This window comes from Panthera leo, chromosome E3 (assembly GCF_018350215.1).
Source record: "Panthera leo isolate Ple1 chromosome E3, P.leo_Ple1_pat1.1, whole genome shotgun sequence".
In the NCBI taxonomy this organism is placed as follows: domain Eukaryota; kingdom Metazoa; phylum Chordata; class Mammalia; order Carnivora; family Felidae; genus Panthera; species Panthera leo.
Window position 1 is genome coordinate 23,665,392 of NC_056694.1, and position 27,922 is coordinate 23,693,313.

Genomic DNA, 27,922 nt, shown 5'->3' on the forward strand with positions numbered 1-27,922 from the left:
CACATCTGCTGGTAATGAAACTTTCAGCCTTTTGTTTGTCTGAAAGTCTTTATTTCACTTACTTTTTAAAATGTTAGTTATTTATTTTGGGGGGCAGAGAGGAGAGACAGAATCCCAAGCAGGCTCAATGCTGTCCACGCAGAGCCTGATGCAGGCTCCCACGAACCGTGAGATCATGACCTGAGCCAAAACCGAGTCAGAAGCCTAACTGACTGAGTCACCCAGGCAACCCTCACTTAATTTTTAAAGATATTTGCATTGTGTATAAAAATTTAGGTTGATGAAAGGGCGGGCCTACGCCGGCCGACTCCATCTTGTTCTGTGTTCTCCACCTTGAGTGACTATGTCCCCGACATGACCCCTTTTCCGGGAAATTCACAGAAACCTCAGACTGCGCCTCCTCCCCTTGAGTAACCTCCCGCTCACCCGTTCAAACTTTCTGATCAAAACACGCCCAGCGACCTGCGTAACAGGACTCCGACCCTTCCCCAACCAATCGGCTGAGGCCACGACCCTTCCCCAGCCAATCGGCTGAGGCCACAGCCATTACCTCACCAACTGCCCCTAGACCCCTATAAAACCTTTGTGCTTTTGAAACTCGCTCTCTCTCCCTGGTATCTCACCGCTGCGTCGGTGCAGGTAGGGGATTGAGCTCGAGCTAGCTCGAATAAAGGTTCTTTTGCTTTTGCATCGGACTCGGCTCCCTAGTGGTCTTTGGGGATCACGAATTCTGGGCATAACATTTGGGGGCTCGGCCCGGGATCCCCAAGACCCCTGAGGGACCCCCGACCCGGAGAGCCTGACTGGCCACGGTTAGTGTCTGTTTGTTTGTTCTGTCTTTTCTGTGTGAGCTCACTTCTGGAGTTCTGGTAGTGCCCGACGCGGTCTAAGTGGACGCACTGGAGGACCACGGGCCGGGAGTTTCGGAAGACGTTCCGATTCTCCCTTCTGGAGGGACGTGGAATCCCCTCAAAGGTCTGAGACGAGGCGGGTCGCTCCCGCTGGTCGGCGTGAGGCCGTCGTCTTTGGAGGGACGTGGAATCCCCTCATCGGTTTTGGAGGGACGTGGAATCCCCTCAAATGTCTAAGCTAGCTTTCAGTGTTGCTTCCATGGAGTTGGAAGATTTTCTAGGGGCCCTCTGTTTGTCTGTTTTTGTGTTTCTCTGTTTTGTTCTGTGGACTTACTGGACGGACGTTATGGGACAGACTCAGACTACTCCTCTAAGTATTATGATTGATCACTTTAAGGATGTGAGGGGAAGAGCTAACAACCTCAGTGTGGAAGTCCGAAAGGGTCGGTGGCAGTTTTTTTGTTCTAGCGAGTGGCCAACTTTCAATGTCGGATGGCCACCAGAGGGGACCTTCGACCTCCCTACCATCCACCGAGTCAGGAGTATCATCTCTCAGCCTAAGACGGGCCATCTTGATCAGCTCCCTTACATTATCACTTGGCAGGACCTTGTAGAAGACCCACCCTCTTGTCTTAAGCCCTTCCTAGCCCCGCTCCCTCCGGAGCCAAAACCCATTCTTGCTTTGCAGGGGACAAAGAAGAAGAAAAGTCTTATCCAGCCTTCAGCACCCCTCTACCCTGTCTTACAGTGGGGTACTGAAGAAGAATTAATTTTTCCTCCCTCGTATAACCCCTCTAGGATGCCGGAAGAACACCATCCTCCCCCTCCGGGGGAGGCAGACGCTGTTCCGAGAGCGGGAGGCGGAAACGCTCCAGTGGGAAGCCCGCCCTTCACCAGACAAAGGGCTCAGAGGGAGCAATCCGCCTCCGCCGCCGACTCCACTATTCTGCCCCTGCGAGCCACCGGACCCCCAGACGCGGAGGGGAACCAGCCCCATCACTATTGGCCTTTCGCCACTAGTGACCTCTACAATTGGAAAGCTCAGAATCCTAAGTTTTCCGAGAAACCGGCAGGGCTTATTGATTTATTAGACTCTGTTCTTTTTACCCATCAGCCCACATGGGACGATTGCCAGCAGCTTTTGCAGGTCCTGTTCACGACTGAAGAAAGAGAAAGAATCCTCAATGGGGCCCGAAAACTAGTTCCGGGCACAGACGGGAATCCCACCACCAACCAGGCTCAGATAGATGCCTCCTTCCCCTTAACTCGGCCCCAGTGGGATTTCAACACGGCAGAAGGTAAGGAGAGGCTCCGGGTCTACCACCAGACTCTAATGGGGGGTCTCCGAATGGCTGCTAGAAAGCCAACCAATTTGGCCAAGGTAGGAAATGTACAACAGGGAAAAGATGAATCTCCGGCTGCCTTTTTAGAACGGATCATGGAGGCATTCCGTACCTATACCCCCATGGATCCAGAGGCTCCGGAAAGCAAGGCAGCTGTTATCATGGCCTTTGTAAACCAATCGGCCATAGACATTAGGAGAAAATTACAGAAAATAGATAGACTAGGAGAAAAAAGTCTGCAGGACTTACTGGTGGTAGCCGAAAAGGTATATAATAACCGGGAGCTTCCTGAGGACAAGCAGGCTCGCGCCATGGCGGCTGCCAGCAGTAAGCAGACTCGAGACCTGGCGAGAATACTACTAGCTACCACTGCTGACTCCCCTGAGGAACGAGACCGCCGTCTCTGGCAGCTGGCAGACGACGCAAGAAAAGGTAAAAGAACCACCAAGGGGGGGAAGCAGAGGCTGCAGAAGGATCAGTGCGCATACTGCAAGGAGATAGGGCATTGGGCCCGAGATTGTCTGAAAAGGGCCGGCGGGAAAGGAAGCAAGACTGATCGAGTAAAAGTCCTAGAGCTAGATGAACTAAGTGATTAGGGGAGTCGGGGTTCGGACCCTCTCCCCGAACCCAGGGTAACTCTTAAAGTGGAGGGGACCCCTGTTGACTTCCTTGTCGACACCGGAGCACAACATTCGGTCCTCCGCACCCCACAAGGAAAACTAGCCAGCAAGAAGTCCTGGGTACAAGGGGCAACTGGTATGAGCCAGTATTCATGGACTACCCGAAGAACAGTAGATTTGGGAACGGGCCGGGTATCCCACTCCTTTATGGTAATACCAGAATGCCCCTACCCGCTGTTAGGACGGGACTTACTGACCAAGATTGGAGCTCAGATAACTTTCAGACAAGGGGGGCCTCAGGTCACCGATGGCAAGGGCCACCCCATCCAGGTCCTGACCATGAAACTGGAGGATGAATACCTCCTCCACCAGGAGGCGCTCCCGAGAGAGGATAATATAGACAGATGGCTACAAGAATTCCCCTCGGTTTGGGCAGAGACTGGGGGGGGGATGGGACTAGCCGCTCATAGGACCCCAGTCCTGGTAGAGCTCAAGCCAGGAGAGAGTCCGGTAAGGATCAAACAATACCCCATGTCACAGGAGGCCCGGAAGGGGATCCAGCCACACATCCGGAGACTACGAAGCCTAGGGGTACTAGTTCCTTGCCAGTCTGCCTGGAACACCCCCTTACTGCCGGTCAAAAAGCCTCACACAAATGACTACCGACCGGTACAAGACCTCCGGGAAGTAAATAAGAGGGTCGCGGACATACACCCAACTGTTCCCAACCCATATACTCTCTTGAGCTCCTTGGCGCCCTCCAGGGTCTGGTATACTGTACTAGATTTAAAGGACGCCTTCTTCAGTCTGCCGCTGGCACCCCAGAGCCAACCCCTGTTCGCCTTCGAGTGGCATGATCCGGAGGAGGGCTACAGTGGGCAACTCACCTGGACACGGCTACCTCAGGGATTCAAAAATTCACCCACCATCTTCGACGAGGCACTACACGAGGACCTGGGTGAGTACAGAAGGGAGCACCCTGGCCTCACCCTCCTACAGTACGTAGATGACATCCTGATTGCTGCTGACACGGCCAAAGACTGTGAGCGAGGGACCCAGGACCTGCTGGCTACCCTGGGGGCTTTAGGGTACCGGGCATCCGCGAAGAAGGCTCAGATATGCAGGGAGAGGGTAAGTTACCTGGGATATATCCTGGAGGGCGGACAGCGGCGGTTATCAGATGCCAGAAAAGAAACTGTCCTAAAGATCCCTACTCCCACCTCCCGAAGAGAAGTGAGGGAATTCCTAGGATCAGCCGGCTACTGCCGCCTCTGGGTTCCAGGTTTTGCTGAGATCGCCAGGCCCCTATATGAAGCTACCAAAGAGGGGAAAACATTTAAATGGACTGAAAAAGAAGAAATTGCCTTTAATCGGTTAAAAAAGGCCCTCCTAAGTGCCCCAGCCCTGGGCCTACCAGACATTACGAAACCCTTCCACCTCTTTGTAGACGAACATAAGGGAATAGCAAAAGGGGTTCTAACTCAAGCCTTAGGCCCCTGGAACCGCCCAGTGGCTTACCTGTCTAAGAAACTAGACCCAGTGGCTGCCGGCTGGCCGCCATGCCTAAGAATTATTGCGGCGACAGCACTCCTAGTCAAGGATGCAGACAAGCTCACCCTAGGACAGGAGATCTGGATCACGACCCCACACGCCATTGAAGGGGTCCTGAAACAGCCTCCGGATAGATGGGTGAGCAATACACGTATGACTCATTACCAGAGCCTCCTACTCAACCCTCCACGAGTGCGGTTCCACCCCAGTGCAGCCCTCAATCCTGCAACCCTGCTGCCCGACCCTGACCTAGGTGCTCCACTACATGACTGTGCGGGAATCCTGGAACGAGTACATGGATTCCGGATGGACCTGACCGACCAGCCCCTCCCCGATGCCGAGGCTACTTGGTTCACTGATGGCAGCAGCTTTGTGCGAGATGGACACAGGTATGCGGGTGCAGCGGTGGTCACCGAAACGGACACCGTATGGGCGGAGGCTCTACCCTCCGGAACATCAGCCCAGCGAGCGGAGCTCATAGCCCTCACCAAGGCGCTGATGCTGGGAGCTGGAAAACGGCTTAACATCTACACAGACAGCCGTTATGCATTTGCCACAGCTCATATTCATGGGGCAATTTATCAGGAGAGGGGGTTACTGACGGCAGAAGGACGGACTATAAAAAATAAGCAGGAGATACTTAACCTGCTTACGGCCTTATGGCTTCCTGCCAAGCTAGCCATTGTCCACTGCCAAGGGCACCAAAAAGCTGATAATCCAGTAGCTAGAGGTAATCGAAAGGCTGACCAGGCAGCCAAGGCAGTAGCCCTTACTCCAGTCCCCACCATGACCATACAACTACCATACCCGGGAGACCCAGTTTTACCAGACCAGCCCAAATACTCCCAGGAGGAGTTACAGAGGATCAAGAAACTCCCCATGGCCCAGGAGATAAAGGGATGGTGGTATACACCTAACAAGGAGCTCGTGCTGCCAGACCGGCTCGGAGTCTCAATATTAGAGCACGTGCATCGGTCTACTCACATGGGGGCCCAAAAATTAAAAGACTTAATCCGACATGCCGGAATCAAGATTCACCAACAGGACACCAAAATAGAGCAAGTTGTATCTGCCTGCAAGACCTGCCAACTCACCAACGCGAAAGCCACATCAAATAAAAAAGGAACCAGGCTCAGAGGCACCAGACCGGGAGCCCAATGGGAAGTCGACTTCACTGAAGTCAAACCAGGAAAGTATGGTTATAAATATCTTTTAGTATTTACAGACACCTTCTCTGGCTGGGTGGAGGCATACCCAACCAAGCATGAAACGGCTCAGACGGTGGCTAAGAAGCTACTAGAAGACATCTTACCCAGGTATGGTTTTCCTGCCATGGTAGGATCAGACAATGGACCAGCTTTTATCTCTCAGGTAACACAGGCAGTAGCCAAGGCGGTGGGGGCAAACTGGAAATTACATTGTGCTTATAGGCCCCAGAGCTCAGGACAGGTAGAAAGAATGAATAGAACCCTAAAAGAGACCCTTACCAAATTAACCATGGAGACTGGCGGGGACTGGGTGACTCTCCTACCGTACGCCCTTTACCGGGTTAGAAACACTCCTTACACTCTGGGTTTTACTCCCTACGAGATCATGTTTGGCAGGCCACCCCCTGTTATTCCCAGCCTTCGAGCTGAACTTCTTGCAGAGTTTAAAGATCAAGAACTTTTTCTTTCCTTGAGAGGGCTCCAGAGGGCGCACGAGGATATTTGGCCGCGCCTCCGTGCCATCTACGAGGCTGGCCCGACCCCGACACCTCATCAGTACAAGCCGGGAGACTGGGTCTATGTCAAGAGGCACCACCGAGAGACTCTCGAGCCGCGCTGGAAGGGACCCTACATTGTAGTGCTGACAACCCCCACCGCTCTCAAAGTAGACGGCATCGCGACCTGGGTCCATCACACCCACGTTCAGCCAGCGGACCCCTCCTCGATCCGGAAGGACTTCGTCACGCGATGGGCCATCAGTCGGGACCAACACAACCCGCTCAAGCTCAAGCTCAAGCTACAGCACATTCGACCCACCTAATATTGGTAACTCTGTTAACTCTGCTTGTCATTGCTCATGCTACCGGGAGTCCCCACACCCCCCAAAACATCACCTGGCAGATCATAGATACCAGCTCAGGGACAATACTTAATTAGACCTCCCAGAGCCACCCCAGGGACACATGCTTCCCAGAACTTGGCGTAAACTTCTAAACTCTGTTCCCCTTGTCACCATAAATGCAGCCGGACCCATGATTGGGTCCGTAAGTTACATGACAAGGGGGGAATGAAAGGGCGGGCCTACGCCGGCCGACTCCATCTTGTTCTGTGTTCTCCACCTTGAGTGACTATGTCCCCGACATGACCCCTTTTCCGGGAAATTCACAGAAACCTCAGACTGCGCCTCCTCCCCTTGAGTAACCTCCCGCTCACCCGTTCAAACTTTCTGATCAAAACACGCCCAGCGACCTGCGTAACAGGACTCCGACCCTTCCCCAACCAATCGGCTGAGGCCACGACCCTTCCCCAGCCAATCGGCTGAGGCCACAGCCATTACCTCACCAACTGCCCCTAGACCCCTATAAAACCTTTGTGCTTTTGAAACTCGCTCTCTCTCCCTGGTATCTCACCGCTGCGTCGGTGCAGGTAGGGGATTGAGCTCGAGCTAGCTCGAATAAAGGTTCTTTTGCTTTTGCATCGGACTCGGCTCCCTAGTGGTCTTTGGGGATCACGAATTCTGGGCATAACAGTTGACAATTTTTTTCTTTCATATTTTAAAGATGTCATTACATTGCCTTCTGTCTTCCATTATTTATGGTGAAGAGTGTGCTGCTCATCTTATTTTTGTTCCTCTCTATGTAATGTATCTTATATCTTGGGCTACCTTCAGTGGTTTATCTTTATCTTTGGCTCTCATCAGTTTGAATATGATGTGTCTAGGTGTTTTTTGTTTTGTATGTTTGATGGGGTTTTCAATATTTATCGTGGTATTTTCCTGGTTCTCTGAGCTACTTGGATCTTGAACTTCTGGGTTTGATGTCTTTCATTATTTTTTTGAAAATTCTTGGCTATCGTCTTTTCAAATATTTTTTCTAACCTGTTCTGTTCTCTTTTGGGGTGGGAAGGATTCCATTAAAATGTACATTTGACTATTATATATTGTCTCAAGTCTCTTGGGCGCTCTATTCTTTTTGATTCTCACTCTCTTTGTGTTTCAGCTTGAGTAATTTCTACTGATACATCTTCAAGTTCACTGACTCTTTCCTCATGGGACACTCTGCATATTAAAGTTTGCACAAGTTTAGGGTGCCTAGGTGGCTCAGCCGGTTGAGTGTTTGACTTCAGCTCAGATCATGATCTCATGGTTCATGGGTTCGAGCCCCACATTGGGCTCTGTGTTGTCAGCTCAGAGCCTGGAACCTGCTTTGGATTCTGTGTGTGTGTCTCTCTCTCTCAAAAATAAACATTAAAGTTTGCGCAAGTTCAAACTTCTTTACCACCTTTAGCTCTCCCTTCTGGATTGAGTGTGGATTTATGATTCATAGACTGTTCTGAAAGATAATACAGTCATATCCCCATCCCTAGTTGTCCTTATCTCCAGGCTTGGAAAGAACTTTGCTGATTTCAGGAAAAGCAAAATGAAAAAAATGTAGGAAATGCACCATTTTGTATTCTCTTACTGCAACACCCTGGCTTGGATCAGAGAACTCAGAATATGAATCAGGTCTACTCTACCTACACTGCTTCCAATTCTTACTGAACATACCCACCAACAGACCAAGTAGTGGCAACCCATTGAGTACTGTTATGATGTACACCCCGTGGTAGGCTGGAGCCTGCTCATCCTGGCTGGTAAAAGCCATTATCAACTTTTCAGGAATTTCTCAGGCTGGGTTTTAAACACAGCAATTGTTAAAAAAATAAAGTAAATAAAAAGCGGGGGGGGAGGGGTTGCTTTGGTGGCTCGGTCAGTTAAGTGTCCGACTTTGGCTCAGGTCATGATCTCACAGTTCTTGGTTTGAGCCCCACGTTGGGCTCTGTGCTGACAGGTCAGAGCCTGAGCCTGCTTCGGATTCTGTGTCTCCCTCTCTCTCTGCCCCTCCCCTACTCACACTCTGTCTCTCTCTCAAAAATAAATACACATTGAAAAAAATTTAAACACAGAAATTGTTAAAAATTAATATACTTCAGTTTATGATTAAATGATATTAAAAACAAAAGTGATAAGTACTCAAAACATTACTTTCTAGTTGCCACATTTTACTGTTATTTATGCTTTTAATGTTATTAGTACCTGCCATATCTGTATGGTGATACAATATGTGCATATGGTGTTACGATTATGTGTTTTGTTTTTTAATTTTATAATGGCATGATACTGATCATCTCTCCCCCTAAATCTGTGTTCAGTAATATCACATTTATAGCCTGAAATTAGCTATAGTGGATGTATTTATGCCATGGAAATCAGTATATAGTATTGTTTTGTTTTGTTGATTGTCTAGACCAGGGGTTGGCAAACTTTTTCTATAAAGAGCCAGATAATATTTTTGTCTTCTGAGTCACATACAGTTCCTGTCACACAACAATTATTTGTTTGACAAGCCTTTCAAAATACAAAATTATTCTTAGATCTCAGTATAAAAAGAGACCACATGTTGGATTTGGTTCATAGGCCAAAAGAAGTGTGCCAACCTCTGGTCTAGACTTAAGAAAGTAATAAAGAAAATGTTAACCATGCAGCTGAAACTCCAAACTGTCATCTCCATATCTGTGACACTGTGAAAACACAGGGAATTGAGGACATATTCTTTCCAGTATTCAAAATTATCATTCAGTTAATCAGAGAAGTTACTCACATCATTAATGACTGAGTAAAGTTCTGAAGTATGTCTTTATTGTTTCTTACTGGTTATTATAAACAAAAATGTAAAGTAACATTTAGATTGTAACTATACTCCTTGGCCTATGACATAAGTGACTTCTTTGTTGAATTGAATACTAATCAAGCATTTATTCGTAGTCTTGATTTCATGATTATTGCTATGAATTATAAAACCTTATGAGTGGAATTTTTAAGAAATAACAAGTCACACTGACATTATAGGTGTATGAAATTTACAATAAAGAGTAGGTATTATTATTATTTTTAAGTCATATGCTATACATCCTTTTTATCAATAAAATATATAATAAAGTTATATATGCATATATATGCATACATTTTTTTTTCAGAGAGCCAGTTGTTAAGTATTTTCAGTTCACCACTGTAAACAATGTGTCATGCTGAGCAATGACCATTTTGGGTAGGAGAATCTAACAGGCTGGCTCAGTCAGAAGAGTATGCAACTCTTGATCTCAGTGTTGTGAGTTTGAGCCCCACATTGGATATAGAAATTACTTATAAATAAATAAATAAATAAATAAATAAATAAATAAATAAATAAAACTTTAAAAAGAGAGAGAGAGAGAGGGAGGCACCTAGGTGGCTCAGTTGGTTAAGCATCCGACTTTGGCTCAGGTCATGATCTCACAGTTCATGGGTTCAAGCTCCGTGTCGGGCTGTGCACTGACAGCTCGGGGCTTGGAGCCTGCTTCAGATCTTGTGTCTCCCTGTCTCTCTGCCCCTTCCCTGCTCATGCTCTGTATCTCTTTCTCTGTCACAAATAAACATTAAAAATAATAAATAAAAGAGAGAGAGAATATAATAGGCACACAGAGTCTGAGTCAGTTAGATGAAGATGAGCAACTGATCTGAAAGGTCTGGTGCTCAGTTGAGAGTATGTGTGTTTGAGAGAGAGAGCACCATGAAATAAAGATGTCAGAGGCAGAGAAAGCTACCTCAGGCCCTGTCTTTCTCACTCCAGTCCTTGTATGATTCAACTCTATTTTATTCCCTGTCTGCAATGCCTATGAATTTCCCTACTGTATCCTTACAAGGAACCTCTCTTTATTTAAGACAGCTGAAGTTGAATTCCTATTCCTTCATAACCAAAAGTTCTATGACCAAGCCAGCCACATAAATCTGGGTTATATGGGTTCTCTTATATTGGCCCTGGAATCTACCAAATGTGACCACTATCAGTCACAGGGTAATCTACAGATGATGGTGATGCAGCATTACTTAATGAAAAGGAAAAAAAAAAAAAAAAGTCTTCACTGATATAATCTGTTGAAGCATCAGTATGAGGCTTAAAATAAAAGGAAGTAGGGGGAGACTGGGCAGCCCAGTCAGTTAAGCATCTAACTCTTGATCTCAGCTCAGATCTTGATCTCAGGGTCATGAGGTAAAGCCCCGCCTTGGGCTCCACGCGGGGCATGATGCCTACTTAAAAAAATAATAATAAAATAAAAATGAAGGAAAGTGGCATGCATAATCAGGTGGACTCTGGAAACTGAAGGAAATCACATAGCAGTTCAAGGGTGAAGAATAACAGTTGCGACCAGGCCACAAGACCACTTGGAAACAGCCAACAGAGAGGCCTGAACTCATATTTAACTTTCTTATTAGTTTATTATGGTAGTCAAAACGCCCTAAAACATGTTGTATTTGTTTCATCTGTTTTGTTTTCTAAACAAATTACGGGTTATAAAATACAGTTTTGCCTTCTGGTAGAATGTAATCTCTGTAAGAATAAACAACTGAAGATTTGTTTGAATCCCATGCTAGCCAAGCATTGGCCTTAAAGAGCCCGTGTAGTCTGTCTTGTTCCTCATTGAGAATGGACTCCAAACCAGAATCTGAATTACTGCAATGCCCAGGGGGAACAGGCAAATCAAATTAAACATAGCATCATGAAGATCGAAAATTGTACTAGGGAAAAAAAAAGATTTAAAACATAATTAGCTTCTCTAGCGATATCTCTTCTTAATTCAAAGATATATAACAACAGCCTTCAGAAAAGTTTTGCTTTCAAAAAGTAATAGAAATTTTATCAAATAATCTGGATTTTTGTCCCAAATAATTGAATAATCCCTACCTTCCAGTTGCCCATACCAGAGGAGGCTGACATGTAAATGGGTGATGCTAATGTCTGATGGGAAGTCATACAGCTTATCTTGAAGGATCATTCACAGTACATGGGAAGACAGAGGGTGGAGGTGAGGCACACGTACACGCTCATGATGCTTCGGTCTTGAAATTACCCTCCAACGTGTTTTAAACAAAGTGGTGGGAATTTGGCATTCATTTTTATCACTAAACTTACTTCCATTCAACACAACTAGAGGTTACAAAAAGAAACTACAGTTAATAGTTATATTCAGGAGTAGCAGGTCCTGGTTTTCTTCCAAGAACTTACACTAAGCTCCCAGGTCCCTGTGGTTCTTCATTATGCTCCTGGTAGATCTTTTTTTTTTTTTTTCCTTCATTTAAGTCACATACATTAAAAGAGGGCTCCTGATTATTTGGGGACTGATTATCCAGTCTTCAGCTTCTTTCTGGTCACCTAGGCTATCTAAAATATCACCTCATCCCCTCAGCCAAGTGAGGAACTAACAGAAAAGATCAAAAATATCTGATAGTTTAGGAAGAAGAAGAGGCAGTTTGTTACATTTTCATACTAAAATCAGCTGCTATTCCCAGAAACTAGGTATCATTCATTCATCCTAAAAAAAAAAAAAAAAAGGCACTGTGTGATTATTAAATGTGTTGGCACTGGACCAAGTACTGGGTATTCAATGGCAGGTAAAACTGACAGAGTTGCCACCCTCAAGGAGCTCACCTCTTGGTGCAGAAGCCAGATCTTAATCAAGCAATCACAGATAAGAGTGATTTACATATGGTGACTAGGATCACTGCATTAAGGGGGCGCCTGGGTGGCTCAGTCGGCTAAGCGTCCAACTTCGGCTCAGGTCATGATCTCGAGGTCCGTGAGTTCGAACCCCGCGTTGGGCTCTGTGCTGACAGCTCAGAGCCTGGAGCCTGCTTCGGATTCTGTGTCTCCTTCTCTCTCTGCCCCTTCCCCTCTCATGCTTCACCTCTCTCTCTCTCAAAAATAAATATTAAAAAAATTATTTAAAAGATCACTCCATTAAGTGCTGTGATGGAAAAACACAAGGTATTAGATGGCAGCACATAGCCAGAGGGGCTGGCCTACTCTTGGCAAGTGGAGTCCAGAGGAGGCTCCCCTGGGGAGCAGTATTTGAGCTGAGATCTGAAGGGTAAGTAGGCATTAGCTAGAAGGCCTACACCTAGAATCATGTGCAAAACCTCCAACTATCACTACCTCCTCCTCCAAAAGCCATAGCTGGGAATGTCCTTGGTGCTCTGGACTGGACTGCATTTGTTAGGAATGGCCACACCTCCCAATCAGTGCTCCACAAGACCACCCTTCATCTCAGGTCCTGCTTGGTCCAAGAAGTGATTGGTAATGACCTACCCAACCCATTGCTCTTGTGCTGCTAGTTTCTGGGCTCTGAGACAAACACAGAGGCTTGGGTCACAGGCTGGGCCATCAACACGTATCTACTATAGCCTCTGGAAGTAACAGAGGCACCAAGGGTGCCACTGATACATGATGTCACTTCTGCTCCACACAAACTATCTATGGAAAAAACTCATTTGGGGTCATGTGGTGTTGTATCTTCCCTGCATTCTTTCCTTTAAGAAAAATCCTCCCTGCTCTTCCTTCCCCATCTGACTGCCCAACTCCCAACCCCAAGATCAAGTACATGCCCAGACCTAGTCTGAGAACTCCAACCTCAGGCTACAACTACTGACTCAGGAATGGGCATGTGACTCATAAAGCTTTTCAAGGTCCACTGGGGGACTTCTGCTGGGCTAATGGGACAAATGTTAAGTGTTTCCTTTAGGATCTTAGGTTGTTGGGCCCAAGTAAGCTTGGAGTTATCTTGCAGCCATGTGGTAAAAGACTGGACTCAATACAGAAGAAACAGGTTCAAACAGGTTCCTATCATCACCTGTTCAGCTACCCAGATCCACCTCTGCCTGACTTCAGTTACAGGAGCTGGCAAGTTTTTTTTAATGTAAGCTAGCCTGCACTCGGTTTCTGTCACTTACAGCCAAAGTGACTTGAATGATGTACCTTTCCCATTGGCACATATGTCCAAATTACCATAAATTGGCAACCTCTAACCATTATCGGGAAAGATTCAGTGATTTCTATTTGGCCATTACTAACAAGGACACAGGAAGTTTGAAACAGCTGAGCACAGATTTCAAGAATGGGTAGACAAGGTCATGGTTGGTACTTTTGAACAAGACGTAGGTGCACACAAGCATGATGCTTCTCTCACCGCCTTGGTTCACTGATTGGAACCACAAGACCAGATGAGAGAACTGGACCGACAATGGGTACGAGATGCCAAAGAGGTAATGGAAACCCAAGTTCCAGTGTGAAGCAGCCTCAATCGCACATTTCTCAAACACAAAGAAGAAAGGAATTGGCCTAATCAAGACCTTTAAAGGGGAAAAGAACCACAGAGCCATGACCGTGAGCTGCTAGTCACAGAATTAGTACAATGTGTGCTCAGAAGCCCAGTGTTTTATGAAAAGACTGGTTTCTGCTTGGCCGAGGCTCTTCTGTGCGTCTTATCTGAGTGTTTGGTTAGCAGCAGGAGCCTATTATCTTCCGGCATTTTCTAGTTATAACAGATTCCAGTTTCGGAAACATCAAGAAATTGGATTCCAGCTTCCAAGGGTTCCCTCTGGGAGATATTCGCTTTCCAGGACAGAACGGTCTTTTTCTCTTTTTTTCATAGTGAGTGAGGGCATGGGGAACACCTGTGGTAATCTGCAGAGGCAAATTGTGAGCACGCCAACAATACTGCAGAGAGAGAGCCTTAGGCTGAAAGTTCAAGGAAAGGCAGGGGGATGAACAGGATGAGTAAAGCAAGCTGAGAACTACCATGTTGTGGTTTAAGACCGAGTTCTTGCAGGCAAGAACATTGTTATTACTGAAGCTGCAACCATGTTAATGTTTCCAGGGGCCAGAGCAAAGGTCATTTCCCTACCACTTGATTGAATTATTTGATGCTCTTCAAAAGTCTCTCTGGTCTTTCTGCACCTTTTTTAAGATTTCTTCTCTTTCTCTTAAAATGTTATTCTAATCTGGAAAAGATGCCCAGGATTTAGAGAATTTCTTTTCCTCTTTCACATTATGTTCACTCTACCTGGATATGATTGGATCTATTGACAGTTAGGCTTTTATGCTTTCAGAATGTCAATTCCAACCTTTACATTTTTGAATGAATCTCTGGTAGAAAAATAATTCCTAAGCCTTGCTTATAGTTTTGTTCACTTAATAAATATTTATTGCACACTTACTGTTTGAGGTGCTTGCCCTATAGAGTAAATCAACACCGATACTTACCATCAACAAAATGTATATATATTATAGTGGAGGCAAAAAATATCTTTAATGTTACTTTATAATAACAGCAATTGCACCTCTTACTTATGGAAAAATTTTTGCACCTCATATGCTCTCATAATGTTCTGCTTTCAAAAGAAGTGCCCACCTGTGGGTTATAACATTCTAAAATATTGCTGTTTGGTGTCTTTTTCTTCATTTTCTTGTCTTAGCTTACACCTGCTAAACAATAATATTGTTTTGTGCCAGTACAGATACTTTTGAATTAGGGATGGGAAAATTTGAGTCCCTCAAATTTTGAGTCCCTCTTTGCTACCTCTAGAAAGGGAACTTCTCCTTTCTAGGGTCAGCCTGATGAGACCCTTGTAAGAATAATGATGGCATCTCATGTATTGCAGGCTTATATGTGCCTGGCCCTGTTTGACACTTGTCACTGCTACAAATTTTCACAATAACCCTGAAGATACTAAGGCTTACCTAGGTTAACTAAATTGCCCAAAGTTCGGGGTGCCTAGGTGGCTCAGCCAATTAAGCACCCAACTCTTGCTTTCAGCTCAGGTCATGATCCCACGGTTCATGAATTCAAGCCCTCATTGGGCTCCGTGCTATCAGCATGGAGCTTGCTTGGAATTCTCTCTCTCTGCACCTCCCCTGCTCGCTCTCTTTCTCAAAATAAATAAATAAACTTAAAAAAATTAAAACCAAAATTTCCCAGAGTTCCACAGCTTGGAGCTGGGCTTATCTCAATCTGAACTAAAAATCTCTCCAGGAGAAAATGGAATTTATAATATGAGTTTAGAAGAAAAAAACATTTTTAAAGAATAAAGTCATACACTTTCTGTGGAAATGAATTCATAAGGTCTGAATGAAAGGCAATGGCCTATAACAAATGTCAAGAACACTAACACCTTAATATGATCACATTGCCAGTGTGGAATGGTAAGGGTCTAAATCTCTACACTTCTTTGCCAGAGGTTGGGGCTATTGTTTTTTGGGTTTTTATTTTTAAGTTTATTTTTTATTTTGAGAGAGAGAGGGAGGGGCAGGGACAGAGGAAGAGATAGAGAATCCCAAGCAGGCTCTCCACTGTCAGCATAGAGCCCAACGTGGGGCTTGAACTCAAGAACCATGAGATCATGACCTGAGCTGAAACCAAGAGCCAGATGCTTAACCGACTGAGCCCCCAGGCACCGGGGGTTATTGTTAATGTTTCCACCTATAAAGACTAACTAGAGGGGCACCTGGGTGGCTCAGTTGGTTGAGCATCTGACTTCGGCTCACATCATGATCTCACAGTTCATGAGTTTGAGCCCCACTTCGGGTTCAGTGCTGTCAGTGCAGAGCCCACTTCAGATCCTCTGTCCCCTCTCTCTGCTTCTCCCCCCGCTTGCATGCATGCCCCCACCCTCTCTCTTTCTCAAAAATAAATAAACATTAAAAAAAAAGACTAGGAAAAATCAGCAGTATATATTTATTGGAAAAAAACAAGAAACAAAAAACAAGCAAACAAACAAAAAAACCCTGAAGTTGATTATCTCCTCTTTTGGACATAATCTTGTCCTCAGGTGGTCCCTTTGCAATGGAACATAACTCTTTTTTTTTTTTTTTTTTTTTTAACTTAAATTCAAGTCAGTTAACATATAGTGTAGTGTTATTTCAGGACTAGAATCCAGTGATTCATCACTTACATATAAAACCCCGTGCTCATCACAAGTGCCTTAATACCCATCACCCATTTAGCCCATCCCCCCACTTCTCGTACAGCAACCCTCAGTTTGTTCACTATATTTAAGTCTTTTATGGTTTGCATCCTTCTCTGTTTTTATCTTATTTTATTTTTCATTCCCTTCCCCTATGTTCATCTGCTTTGTTTTTTAAATTCCACATATGAATGCAATCGTATGATATTTGTCTTTCTCTGACTGACTTATGTCCCTTGGCATAATACATTCGAGTTCCACCCATATTGTTGCAAGTGGCAACATTATAACTCATACAGAGGAAAAGAAGCAGGCAATGGGAAAGAAATCAAAATCGTTGATAATTCTGTGGTGGTAAAACACAGGATATATATTATCATGGTCCTGTGAACTTGTGGATAGAGTTTCCTCAACAAAATCTCCCATTACAGCCCCATTTCGGACACATCATTAGGAAACTGATTTAGCTAAAATCATAATCTTTTGGGCCAAATGCTCTTCATTTAGAATGTTACAAGTGCTCATGTTCATGATACTTGGCAAATGGACTTAGCATGGAACATTGTTAAAAAGTGATTATCCCAAATTCTAGCAATCTCAACGAATGTATATGCTTATATGTACACACTTCTTTGCAGCTATAATATTTTATATACATTTTAAAAATTTTTAATGTTTATTTTTGGGGAGAGAGAGAGAGAGAGAGAGAGAGATGGAGAGTGAGCAGGGGAAGGGGCAGAGAGAGAGGGAAACACAGAATCGAAGCAGGTTCCAGACTCCGAGCTGTCAGCACAGAGCCTGACGTGGGGCTCAAACCCACAAACTGTGAGATCACAACCTGAGCTGAAGTCGGACACTTAACCAACTGAGCCACCCAGGCACCCCTATTTTGTATACATTAAAAAACAATTTTTTTTTAATCTTTATTTTTGAGAGAGAGCATGTGAGCAGGGGAGGAGCAGAGAGGGAGGGAGACACAGAAGCAGAAGCAGGCTCCAGGCTCCGAGCTGTCAAAACAGAGCCTGCCTCACAAGCCGTGAGACCATGACCCGAGCCGAAGTCAGACGCTCAACCGACTGAGCCACCTAGGCGCCCCTATACGTTTTTAATCTTATCTTCCCAGTGATGTGGGAGGGGAAGTCCTATCTTACAGTTTGAGGCTCTGAATACATGGAGTGTCCTAACTACTGTTTCTTGCTCTTCCAGGGATCGTTATAGAAAGCTATATGCACTTTTCAGAGAAATGGTTGTTTGTGTTTCCTATTCAAGGCACTATGCTTCAATGACTTACTAGGTCAAGAATATGTAAAAACATTAATCAAAAAGGGGCGCCTCGGTGGCTCAGTCAGTTAAGCGTCCAACTTTGGCTCAGGTCATGATCTCATGGTTTATGAGTTCAAGCCCCTCATCGGGCTCTGCACTCACAGTGCAGGGCCTGCTTGGGATTCTGTCTCTCTCCCTCTCTCTCTGCCCCTCCCCTCGCTCAGAATAAATAAAACTTTAGAAAAAGACATTAATCAAGGAATTTACAATAAGTATTTCAGAATCAACAGCATGCTTATTGAATTGACAGCTTGAAAGAACAAAATCCACCAGCACCAAGTATAATACATAAGACTAGCTCATTTCTAGTCTAGGTAACCTAATCTTTAATACTGAATAAACCCACCAATTTTGTCCTAATGTGAAACAGAATTCATTAAACAAGCAGAAGAGAGTCCTTGCCTGGAAATTTCCAGGCTGTTGGCTGTAGTAAATCACTACAGAAAGCACTTGTTTTCCAAAAACAGCTTTAAAACTGATTTTAATGATTAGCTACAAAAAATTAAACACTAAGAATATTTTCATTGTTTAAAAGACAAAGCCTTGAGGTTACTTTTTATTCACTCTGAAGCAATTCATTTTCCATCTGCTCCTTTGCTGGAGTTTAAGACAGTATTGTTTACTATGTCATTGAGAGAAAAACCACTTTCTAAACTTTTATTGTAAGTGTAATTTTTGAAGTATTATGAGGCCTTCAGACAAAAGAGAAGCAAAGGGAAAGCTGCACTTACAGTATTTAAAAACATACTTGGTTAGGGGCACCTGGGTGGCTCAGTCATTTAGGCAGCTCAGGTCATGATCTTGTGGTCCTGAGTTCAAGCCCTGCATCTGCTTCTGTGCTGTCAGCAACCTGGAGCCTGCTTCAGGTTCTGTGTCTCCCTCTCTGTCTCTGCCCCTTCCCCACTTGCACTCTGTCTCTCTCTCTCTCTCTCTCTCCCTCTCTCTCTCTCAAAAACAAACATAAATTTAAAACAATTTTTCAACATATGGCTATGTAGCAGAGTGATCTAGAAGACTATTTTTTAAGCAATGGATTTTGTTTTGGTTTCTGGCAGAGTATCCACAGATGACAGTGTAACTCAACAAATAAACTGGCAGGTTTGGACTACTGGGGAAATGCATCTTTCCATTCCAGAATGTCTTCTCAAGCAGCAAGAATTGGGCCAGGGCTGTAAGACAGTGCTACCACACGGAGTCAGTGCTGTGCTCTGTGTCCTGTAATAAGCAGCCGAGTGCCCAGCTGGTGTTCCTCTCGCACTCTGGGCTTATCTCAACCTTGGACTTAACTCGTTGTACCACACCTTCTGGTCTGCCTCCTGCACTAATGCCATGTGAGTTCCCAAGGGCAGAAAGCATCATGCCTTACAACTCTGTATCTCAGGTCCCAGCTCAGTGCTAACATCTAGTAGATACTCCACAAATGTTTGCAGACAAAAGAATGCAAAGCATGCTTAACTGGCCAAATAGAAGGAATAGCCATTGTTTTCTATAATATACTATAATTTCATTGTCACTTTTTTGTGAAAAGTGTGGACTTTGTTGCACTTTTAATAGAAGCTACATGCATAAAATAAGAGAATCAGTTTCTAATATTATCACATGAAGTACCTTATACCCTATAATTAGGAGATATTATACATTGGTTTTCTTGCCCAAGTACCCCATTTATGAATCTCCATTAACAATAAACTGATCATTATACTTACAGGCTACTGAGTAGTATATCCATAGGTCAATAAGAAGAAAATAGATCTATCAAACTTGATGAAATAACATGCCCCTTAGAACCAACATTTCTCTAACTATATCAAGAAATCACAGACCATCTTTCAAAAATGGCAGGGGCGAGAATAATACCCTTGAACCATACAGTTCTGCATATTGTAACAGTAAAATATTAATCGGGTATTAGAAAACTCCCTTACAAGCATGAAATTTATTTCATATAGACATTTGCTAAATTCATCCTACGTGAATCTCCAAGCACTCTCTGATCACCTAACCATATCCTGTTCAGTGTGCAGTTGGCCTCTGGACTTCAGTCAGACACTTTCAGATTAGCATTAGCTGCGTAAGGCCACCAGATGCCAAATGTTAAGTTATCACACGAAGATAAATGATCTTTAAGTGCCCTAAATAAGTTTATATCTCTAAAAATGCTTACTGGACCATGAGACTAGCTGCCAGCGTGTCTGATTGTCAATGTATCTATGCCCAAATCGACAAGAATTAGTCTCTAGAGCCTCTGTTTCCAAGGAAGTAAATCTCTAGGTTCTCCACATTGGCTGCCCAATAGAATAAGCTAGTGAACTTTAAAAAATACTGATGGGGGCACCTGGGTGGCTCAGTCAGTTAAGTGTCCAACTTCGGCTCAGGTCACGATCTCATGGATGGTGAGTTCAAGCCCCATTTCGGGCTCTGTGCTAACAGCTCAGAGCCTGCAGCCTGCTTCGGATTCTGTGTCTCCCTCTCTCTCTGTCCCTCCCCTGCTTGCACTCTGTCTCTCTGTCTCTCTCTCAAAAATAAACATTTTTTAAAATTTAATAAATAAATAAATAAATAAATAAATAAATAAATAAATAAAACTGATGCCTGGACCTCACCCCCAGAGATTCCGATTTAACAGGTCTAGGGTATGGCCTGGACATTAGAACTTTTTTAAGCCTGAAGTGATTCTAATGTTCAACAAGGTGGAGGAACATTACTTTAGGGCCTCTATTCTCAAGGAAAATTTAGAGACAGGTTAAATGCACCCCTTCTTCCTGCATTGCTCTTACATCTATCAACAACTGAACTTTGAGTTCTTTCTACCCCAGATTCTGTTCCTCTTCCCTTTCAACCACCATGGTTTTCTTCCACAACATTGCTTGAGACTTTTGATGTTAACCTGGATTTCAAGCAACTTCCCCAGTGCAGGTGGAAAACATTCACTTAGTAGATGTAGAAGCAGAGATTAAGAGAGAGTTCCTTCAAATTCTATAGAAGAAATGCCATCCAGAACAGTCCACATTCAATTCCTGTGTATACTCAACTCATTTCTCAACACACAATCACCCAGTTGTGAGTCATGCCTCTATAACAAGTGTCACCAAGTGCTGTTGATTCTATTATTTTTTTTTTTAACGTTTATTTATTTTTGAGACAGAGAGAGACAGAGCATGAACGGGGGAGGGTCAGAGAGAGGGAGACACAGAATCCGAAGCAGGCTCCAGGCTCTGAGCTGTCAGCACAGAGCCCGACGTGGGGCTCGAACTCACGGACCGTGAGATCATGACCTGAGCCGAAGTCGGCTGCTTAACCGACTGAGCCACCCAGGCGCCCCAATTCTAATTCCTCAATCCCTTTCATGTCAATCTCTTCCTTGCCTTCCATGCTACATTGCTTTAGTCCAGGCCCACACCAGCATTTCTCATATAAAAGCAGTTCATTGGCCTTCAAACTGTTCTTTGCAATTCTGCTAACCTCCCTTCGAACCATTATGTACACTTCAGGGTGATGTTTTCAAAAGCAAATCTGATATTATGACTCCTTGGCTTAATAATAATAATATTTCATTCCTTTTAAGATCAAATCCACACTTCTCAAGCCTTTCTAAACTCTTTGCGGGTCCTCCAGCCGTGTCACATGATCTCATGCCTCTCTGTACTTGCAGACTCCTTTTACATTGTCAAAATTCATCTGACAGATCGCTTCTTCGCTACCCAGTCTGAATTGCATGCTTAGCTAGGTGTACTCACACAGCATACTTACATCAATCAATAATACCTAACACGTAGCCTTGTGATTTTCACTGTAATTGACGTTGAGCTTATTCAGGGAGGGGGCTTCATCTTTCGTCTTTTTGTGCTTTAGGGCTTATATAGAACCTGATTTACAGTGTTTAGTAAATGTTTGTTGAACGAATACCCTGTCATTTTACATGTCCGTGCTTTGCACGTACCATTACTCTTCCCTCGCTACCTCCAATCTCTGTTTACACTATTAACACCTCCATTGAAACCCAGCTGAAGCAGCTTTTCCTCTGTGCTACCTTCCTGGACTTGGTTTCCAAGGCAGTGTTGATCATACCCACCTTTTAGTCACCATTATATCTTGTATATACTTCTAACTATAGTAACTACCACTCTGGCCTGAAATTATCCTCATGTCTCCCTGACTAGATTGTAGGCTCCTTAGTGGCAGCAACCTGTTTCATTTACTTTTGTATCCAAAGCACTTGGTACACAATAGGCAACAAGTAACAAAGTTTTCATTTTTGTCCCTCTCGAATCCTTGTTTTATACAACTGCCAGAATGTTCTCAACAAAATTCAGATTATGTCTGTCCCAGCTTAAAAACTTCCAATGATTTCCTTTATCTATAGCAGTCTTTCTCAAAGGACAGCATCTGTATTCCTGGTAGTACATATGACAATTTTCAGATGTTACACAATTGTTCTTTTTATTCTAATGGTTAAGTGTTTTGTGTTAGCAAAGAATGAAACCCATGAAATGAATTATTTTGTGTCTAATTTGTTTAAGGCATGTAAGATTTTTTTATGTTCATAATTGAAGAAAAATATTTAGCAAATAATAGTACAGAGAGTAATCATACAACAAAAGACAAAAAAAGTCATAATATTTGGGAAACCCAGAAGTATAAGATTAAGAACATCTAAATCTAGCATACAGATCCTTTAGTCAGCCCCTGATTTCCTTTCCAGCCTCACCTCCCTCCAGCTGCCATCAGCGTGACATACCATATGTTACGGAATACAGGTTTCCATGTCTTTCTCCCTTCCCCCATCCAACCTATTTTCAACACAGTAGCCAGAGGGATGCTGTTTAGGTTGTTACTCAGATCAAAACTCTCCAGTCAGAATGCTTTTATTTCTAAGAGATATATACTAAACTAGAAGAGATATATAAATTATAAGATGTACGAAGTGCCACTATCTGCAACTAAACCTTAAAATAGTCAGAGAACAAAACACACACATGCAATAGATACAGATAAAGCTGATACGACAAAATGTTAACAACTGTTGAATCTAAGGAGTGGGTGTATGGATTTTCTCTGTATGGTTTTTTTTTTAACTTTTTTGTGCGTTTGAAATTTTTCATAATAAAAAGTTGTGAGGGGGCACCTGAGTGGCTCAGTCGGTTGAGTGGCCGATTCTTGATTTCAGCTTAGGTCAGGATCTCATGGTTCAGGGGATTGAGCCCCATGTTAGGCTCTGTGCTGGCAGCACAAAGCCTTGCTTGGGATTCTCTCTCCCTCTCTCTCTGCCCCTCCCTTGCTCTCTTTCTCTCAAAATAAATAAATAAAACTTTTAAAAAATATACGTGATAAAACAAATATAGGTACAAATAAATAGTTGAATCTAGCTGGTGAATATATGAATCTTCCCTATACATCTTTTTCAACTTTTTTTGTATATTTGAAAATGAAAATGTTCATAATAAAATGGGGGGGGGGGTGTAAGAAAAACTTTAATACTTTTTTTTAATGTTTATTTATTTTTGAGAGAGAGAGAGACAGACAGGCAGAACATGAGTGGGGGAGGGGCAGAGAGAGAAGGAGACACAGAATCTGAAGCAGGCTCTAGGCTCCAAGCTGTCAGCACAGAGCCCAATGTGGGGTTTAAACTCATGAACCGTGAGATCATGTCCTGAGCCAAAGTCGGACATTCAACTGACTGAGGCACCCAGACGCCCCTATAAGAAAAACTTTAAAAAATAAATCCTATGGATGCCTGGGTGGCTCAGTCAGTTAAGCATCTGACTCTTGGTTTTGGTTCAGGTCATGATCTCACAGTTCATGACTTCAGCTCCACCTTGGGCTGTGCACTGACAGTGCAGAGCCTGCTTTGGATTTCTCTCTGCTTCTCTCTCTGACCCTCCTTGGCTTGCTCTCTCTCTCTCTCTCTCTTAAAAAAATAAGTAAACATTAAAAAAAATCCTTGGGGGTCCCTGGATGGCTCTGTCAGTTGAGCATCCAACTCTTGATTTGGGCTCAGGTCATGCATGATCCAGCGGTGATGGGATCGAGCCCCACATCAGGCTCTGCACTGACAGCATGAAGTCTGCTTGGGATTTTCTCTCTCTCTCTCTGTCTGCCCCTCCCTCACTCGCACACATGCACACATGTGCACACAGTCTCTCTCTCTCAAAATAAATAAATAAACTTTAAAAAATATGTTTTGGGGCTCTTGGGTGGCTCAGTCAGTTAAGCCTCCAAATTTGGCTCAGGTCATGATGTCACAGTTTGTGAGTTGGAGCCCCACATTGGGCTCTGTGCTAACAGCTTGAAGCCTGAAGTCTGCTTCAGATTCTATGTTTCCTTCTCTCATCCCCTCCTTGACTTGTGCGTGTGCGGGCGTGCGCTCTCTCTCTCTCTCTCTCTCAAATAACAAGTAAACATTAAAAATATTTTAATAGGGGCGCCTGGGTGGCTCAGTCGGTTGGGCGGCCGACTTCGGCTCAGGTCACGATCTCGCGGTCCGTGAGTTCGAGCCCCGCGTCAGGCTCTGGGCTGATGGCTCAGAGCCTGGAGCCTGCTTCCAATTCTGTGTCTCCCTCTCTCTCTGCCCCTCCCCCATTCATGCTCTGTCTCTCTCTGTCTCAAAAATAAAAAAAAAAAAAAAAAAAAAAAAAAATATTTTAATAAAAAAATAAAAAATATGTTTCAAAAATAAAATAAAATAAAATCCTTGGCTATGTAGAATAGAAAATCCAAAAGAATCAACAACAAAAACTTCCTGGAACTAATAAGCAATTATAGCCAGGTTGCAGGATATAAGGTTAATATACAAAAGTCAATTGCTTTCCTATGTATCAGTGGTAAACAAGTGGAAATTGGAAATAAAAACATAACACTATTTACATTAGCATCCTAAAAATTAAAGACTTTAGGGGCTCTGAGTCGTTCAGTTAAGTGCATGACTCTTGATTTCAGCTTAGGTTATAATCTCATGGTTCGTGAGATCAAGCCTCACGTCGGGCTCCATACTAGACATGAAGCCTGCTTAAGATTCTCTCCCCCTTGGGGCGCCTGGGTGGCTCAGTCGGTTGGGTGTCTGACTTCAGCTCATGTCACTATCTCGCGGTCTGTGAGTTCGAGCCCTGCATCGGGCTCTGACAGCTCAGAGCCTGGAGCCTGCTTCGGATTCTGTGTCTCCCTCTCTCTCTGCCCCTCCCCTGCTCATACTCTGTCTCTCTCTGTCTCAAAAATAAATAAAAACATTTTAAAAAATAAAAAGATTCTCTCCCTCTCTCCTTCTGCCTCTCCCCTGCTCACACTCACATGTGTGCTCTCTCTCTCTCTCTCTGAAATAAACAAACAATACAAAATGAAGAATTTAAGTATAAATATAACAAAATATGTAAAAGATCTCTATGAAGAAAACTACAAAAATCTGGTGAAAAATAGAAAATTAACTAAAGAAATGGAAAAATATTCCATGTTCATGGATAAGAAGACTCAATATTGTCAAAATGTCAGTTTTTCCTAACTTGATCTATAGATTTAACTCAATGCCAATCAAAATCCCAGAAGGTTATTTTGTGGTTATCAACAAACTGATTCCAAAATTTATATGGAAAGGCAATAGCCTTTCCATATAAGTCAGTGGGCCAACATAACCTGACATTAAGACTTCCTATAAAGCTACAACAATCAAGATAGTATGGTATTGGCAAAGTAACAAATAGATCAATGCAATGCAACAGAGAGGCCAGAAATAGATCCACATAAATATAATCAACTGATCTTTGACAAAGGTGCAAAGGTAATACAATACAGAAAAAAGTAGTCTTTTCAACAAATGGCTGGAACAACTGGATATCTACCTGTGTAAAATGAATCTAGACCTTGCACCTTTATAAAAATTAACTCACAACAGATCACAGAACTAAATGTAAAGTGCAGAACTATACAATTCCTAGAAGATAACACAAGAGAAAATCTGGGTGATTTGGGTATAGTGATGACTTTTCAGATACAACATGAAAGGCAAAACCTATGAAAGAAGTAATTGATAAATTGGACTTCATTAAAATTAAAAACTTCTGCTCTGCCAAAGACATTGTCAAGAGAATGAGAAGGGAGGCCACAGACTGAGAGAAAATATTTGCAAAAGGCATATCTGATAAAGGATTGTTATCCATAATATGCAAAGAAATACTAAAACTAGAGGCGCCTGGGTGGCTCCGTCGGTTAAGCATCCAACTTCAGCTAGGTCATGCTCTCACGGTTCGTGAGTTTGAGCCCCATGTCGGGCTCTGTGCTGACAGCTTGGAGCCTGGAGCCTGCTTCGGATTCTGTGTCTCTTTCTCTCTCTCTCTGCCCCTCCCCTACTTGTGCTCTGTATCTCTCAAAAATAAATAAATGTAAAAAAAAAAAAAAGAAAAAAAAAAGAAATCCTAAAATTCAATAATAAGAAAATGAACAGCCTGATTAAAAAATGGGCAAAAGACCTGAACAGACACCTCACCAAAGACATGCAAATGGCAAATGAGGATATGAAAACATGTTCCGCATCATAAGTCATTAGGAAACTGCAAATTAAAATGAGATACACACCTGTTAAAATGGCTAAAGTCCAAAACACTGACAATACCAAATGCTGATAAGGATGTGGAGCAACAAGAACTCTTTATTTCTTTGCTGATGGGAATTCAAAATGGTACAGCCTCTTTCAAAAACAGTTTGGCTGTTTCTTACAACACTAAACATACTCTTATCACACAATTCAGCAATTGTGCTACTTGGTATTTACCCAAAGGAATTGAAAGCTTATATACACACAAAAAGCTGCATATGGGTGTTTATAACAGCTCTATTCATAATTGCCAAAACTTGGAAGCAACCAATATGTCTTTCAGTAAGTGAATAGATAAATGAGGTGTACATCCAGACAATGGAATCAGTGCTAAGCCATGAAAAGACATGGAGGAAACCTAAATGCATATTACTAAAATTTAATCTATCTGAAAAGGCTACATACTATATGATTCCAACTATCTGACATTCTGAGAAAGGCAAATCATGGAGACAGTAAAAAGATCACAGGCTGTTGGGTTTAGGGGAGAGAGTAGGATGAAAAGGTAGAGCACAGAGGATTTTTAGGGCAGCAAATCTATTCTTTATGATACTGTAATGGTGGATACATGTCATTACATGTTCATCCAAACCCACAGAATGTACAACACCAAGAGCAAACCCTAATGTAAACTATGGACTTTGGGTGATAATGATGTATCTATGTAGGTTCGTTGATTATAACCAGTGTAACACTCTGTTGATATAGGGAAGGCTGTACCTAGTGGAGGGCAGAGAATATACAGGAACTCTGTCCTTCCTGTTCAATTTTCTTGTGATCCTAAAACTTCTCTAAAAAATAAAGCAAATAAATAAAAAATAAATCAATCCTCCACTGCCTCACCACCACCAGAAATGTCATAGTGAAACCAAAGTAACAAAGCAGGGCTCTAAGGACCTACTAGACCTGACCTCCTCTCTCGCTTACTCTGCTCCAGCCACACCAGCTTCCTTGTGAGATCTAGAAAGCCAGGCATGGTACCTCTCCATTCTTCTGCACTTGCTGTGTTTTCTGCCAGGACCACTCTTGCCCCAGAGAGCTGCCATGGTGCCCTCCCACCTCCCTGCATTTATTCAAATGTCACCTCCTGGGGCCTTCCCCATCACACTAATTAAAAATAGAGCTTTCCCCAACTCTTCTCATTCCCCTTCTTTCATTTTTCACCAAAGAACTTATTGCCAACTAACATAATAAGTATTTTATTTAATTTTTTGTCTACCTGCCTCCCACTTAGAACTTAAGTTCTAGGAGGGAAGAGATTTCTGTTGTTTTGTTCACTGCTGTTTGCTGCCCTATCACAGAACCTAGAACATGGTAGACTCTCAACGACGTTTGTTGAGTGAATAAATGCATAGCTTATTAAGAGTTCTCTCATGCTTCCAGACATTTGCCATGCTGTTTTATCTGCCTGGAATGATGTTCTTTAATGTTCAGGAGGGGAAATCCAACTTAGCATCCAAAACTCAGCTCAGGAACCCCCTTTTCTCTGAGGTGCCCCCTGCCCCGGGCAGACCAAACAAAGTAGGAATTTCTTATCTGTATTACCACAGTGCCCCATTTTATGCTTCCAGTAGAGCCCTTATCACAGTGTTTTACAATCTGTGGGGCTCCTTAGAGGCTCCTTATTCATCT

The 27,922-nt window shown here is 43.5% G+C and overlaps 1 protein-coding gene and 1 long non-coding RNA gene across 5 annotated transcripts in view; one reads left to right on the forward strand and one right to left on the reverse strand.

Annotated features, from left to right (window-relative positions):
• Positions 1-19,416, forward strand: part of LOC122209959 — a 36,895-nt gene extending 17,479 nt beyond the window's left edge. The window contains exon 3 of the long non-coding RNA XR_006197856.1: positions 18,765-19,416. This is a non-coding gene — a long non-coding RNA (uncharacterized LOC122209959). The remainder of the gene's footprint in view (positions 1-18,764) is intronic.
• The window catches only part of LOC122209954 (transmembrane protein 180-like), a 40,583-nt gene continuing 23,507 nt past the window's right edge, over positions 10,847-27,922 (reverse strand). For all 4 annotated transcript variants that reach the window (XM_042922291.1, XM_042922287.1, XM_042922288.1 and 1 more), the window contains one exon: positions 10,847-11,166. In XM_042922291.1, coding sequence (XP_042778225.1) covers positions 11,019-11,166 — 148 coding nt within the window. In that variant the 3' untranslated portion in view covers positions 10,847-11,018. The remainder of the gene's footprint in view (positions 11,167-27,922) is intronic.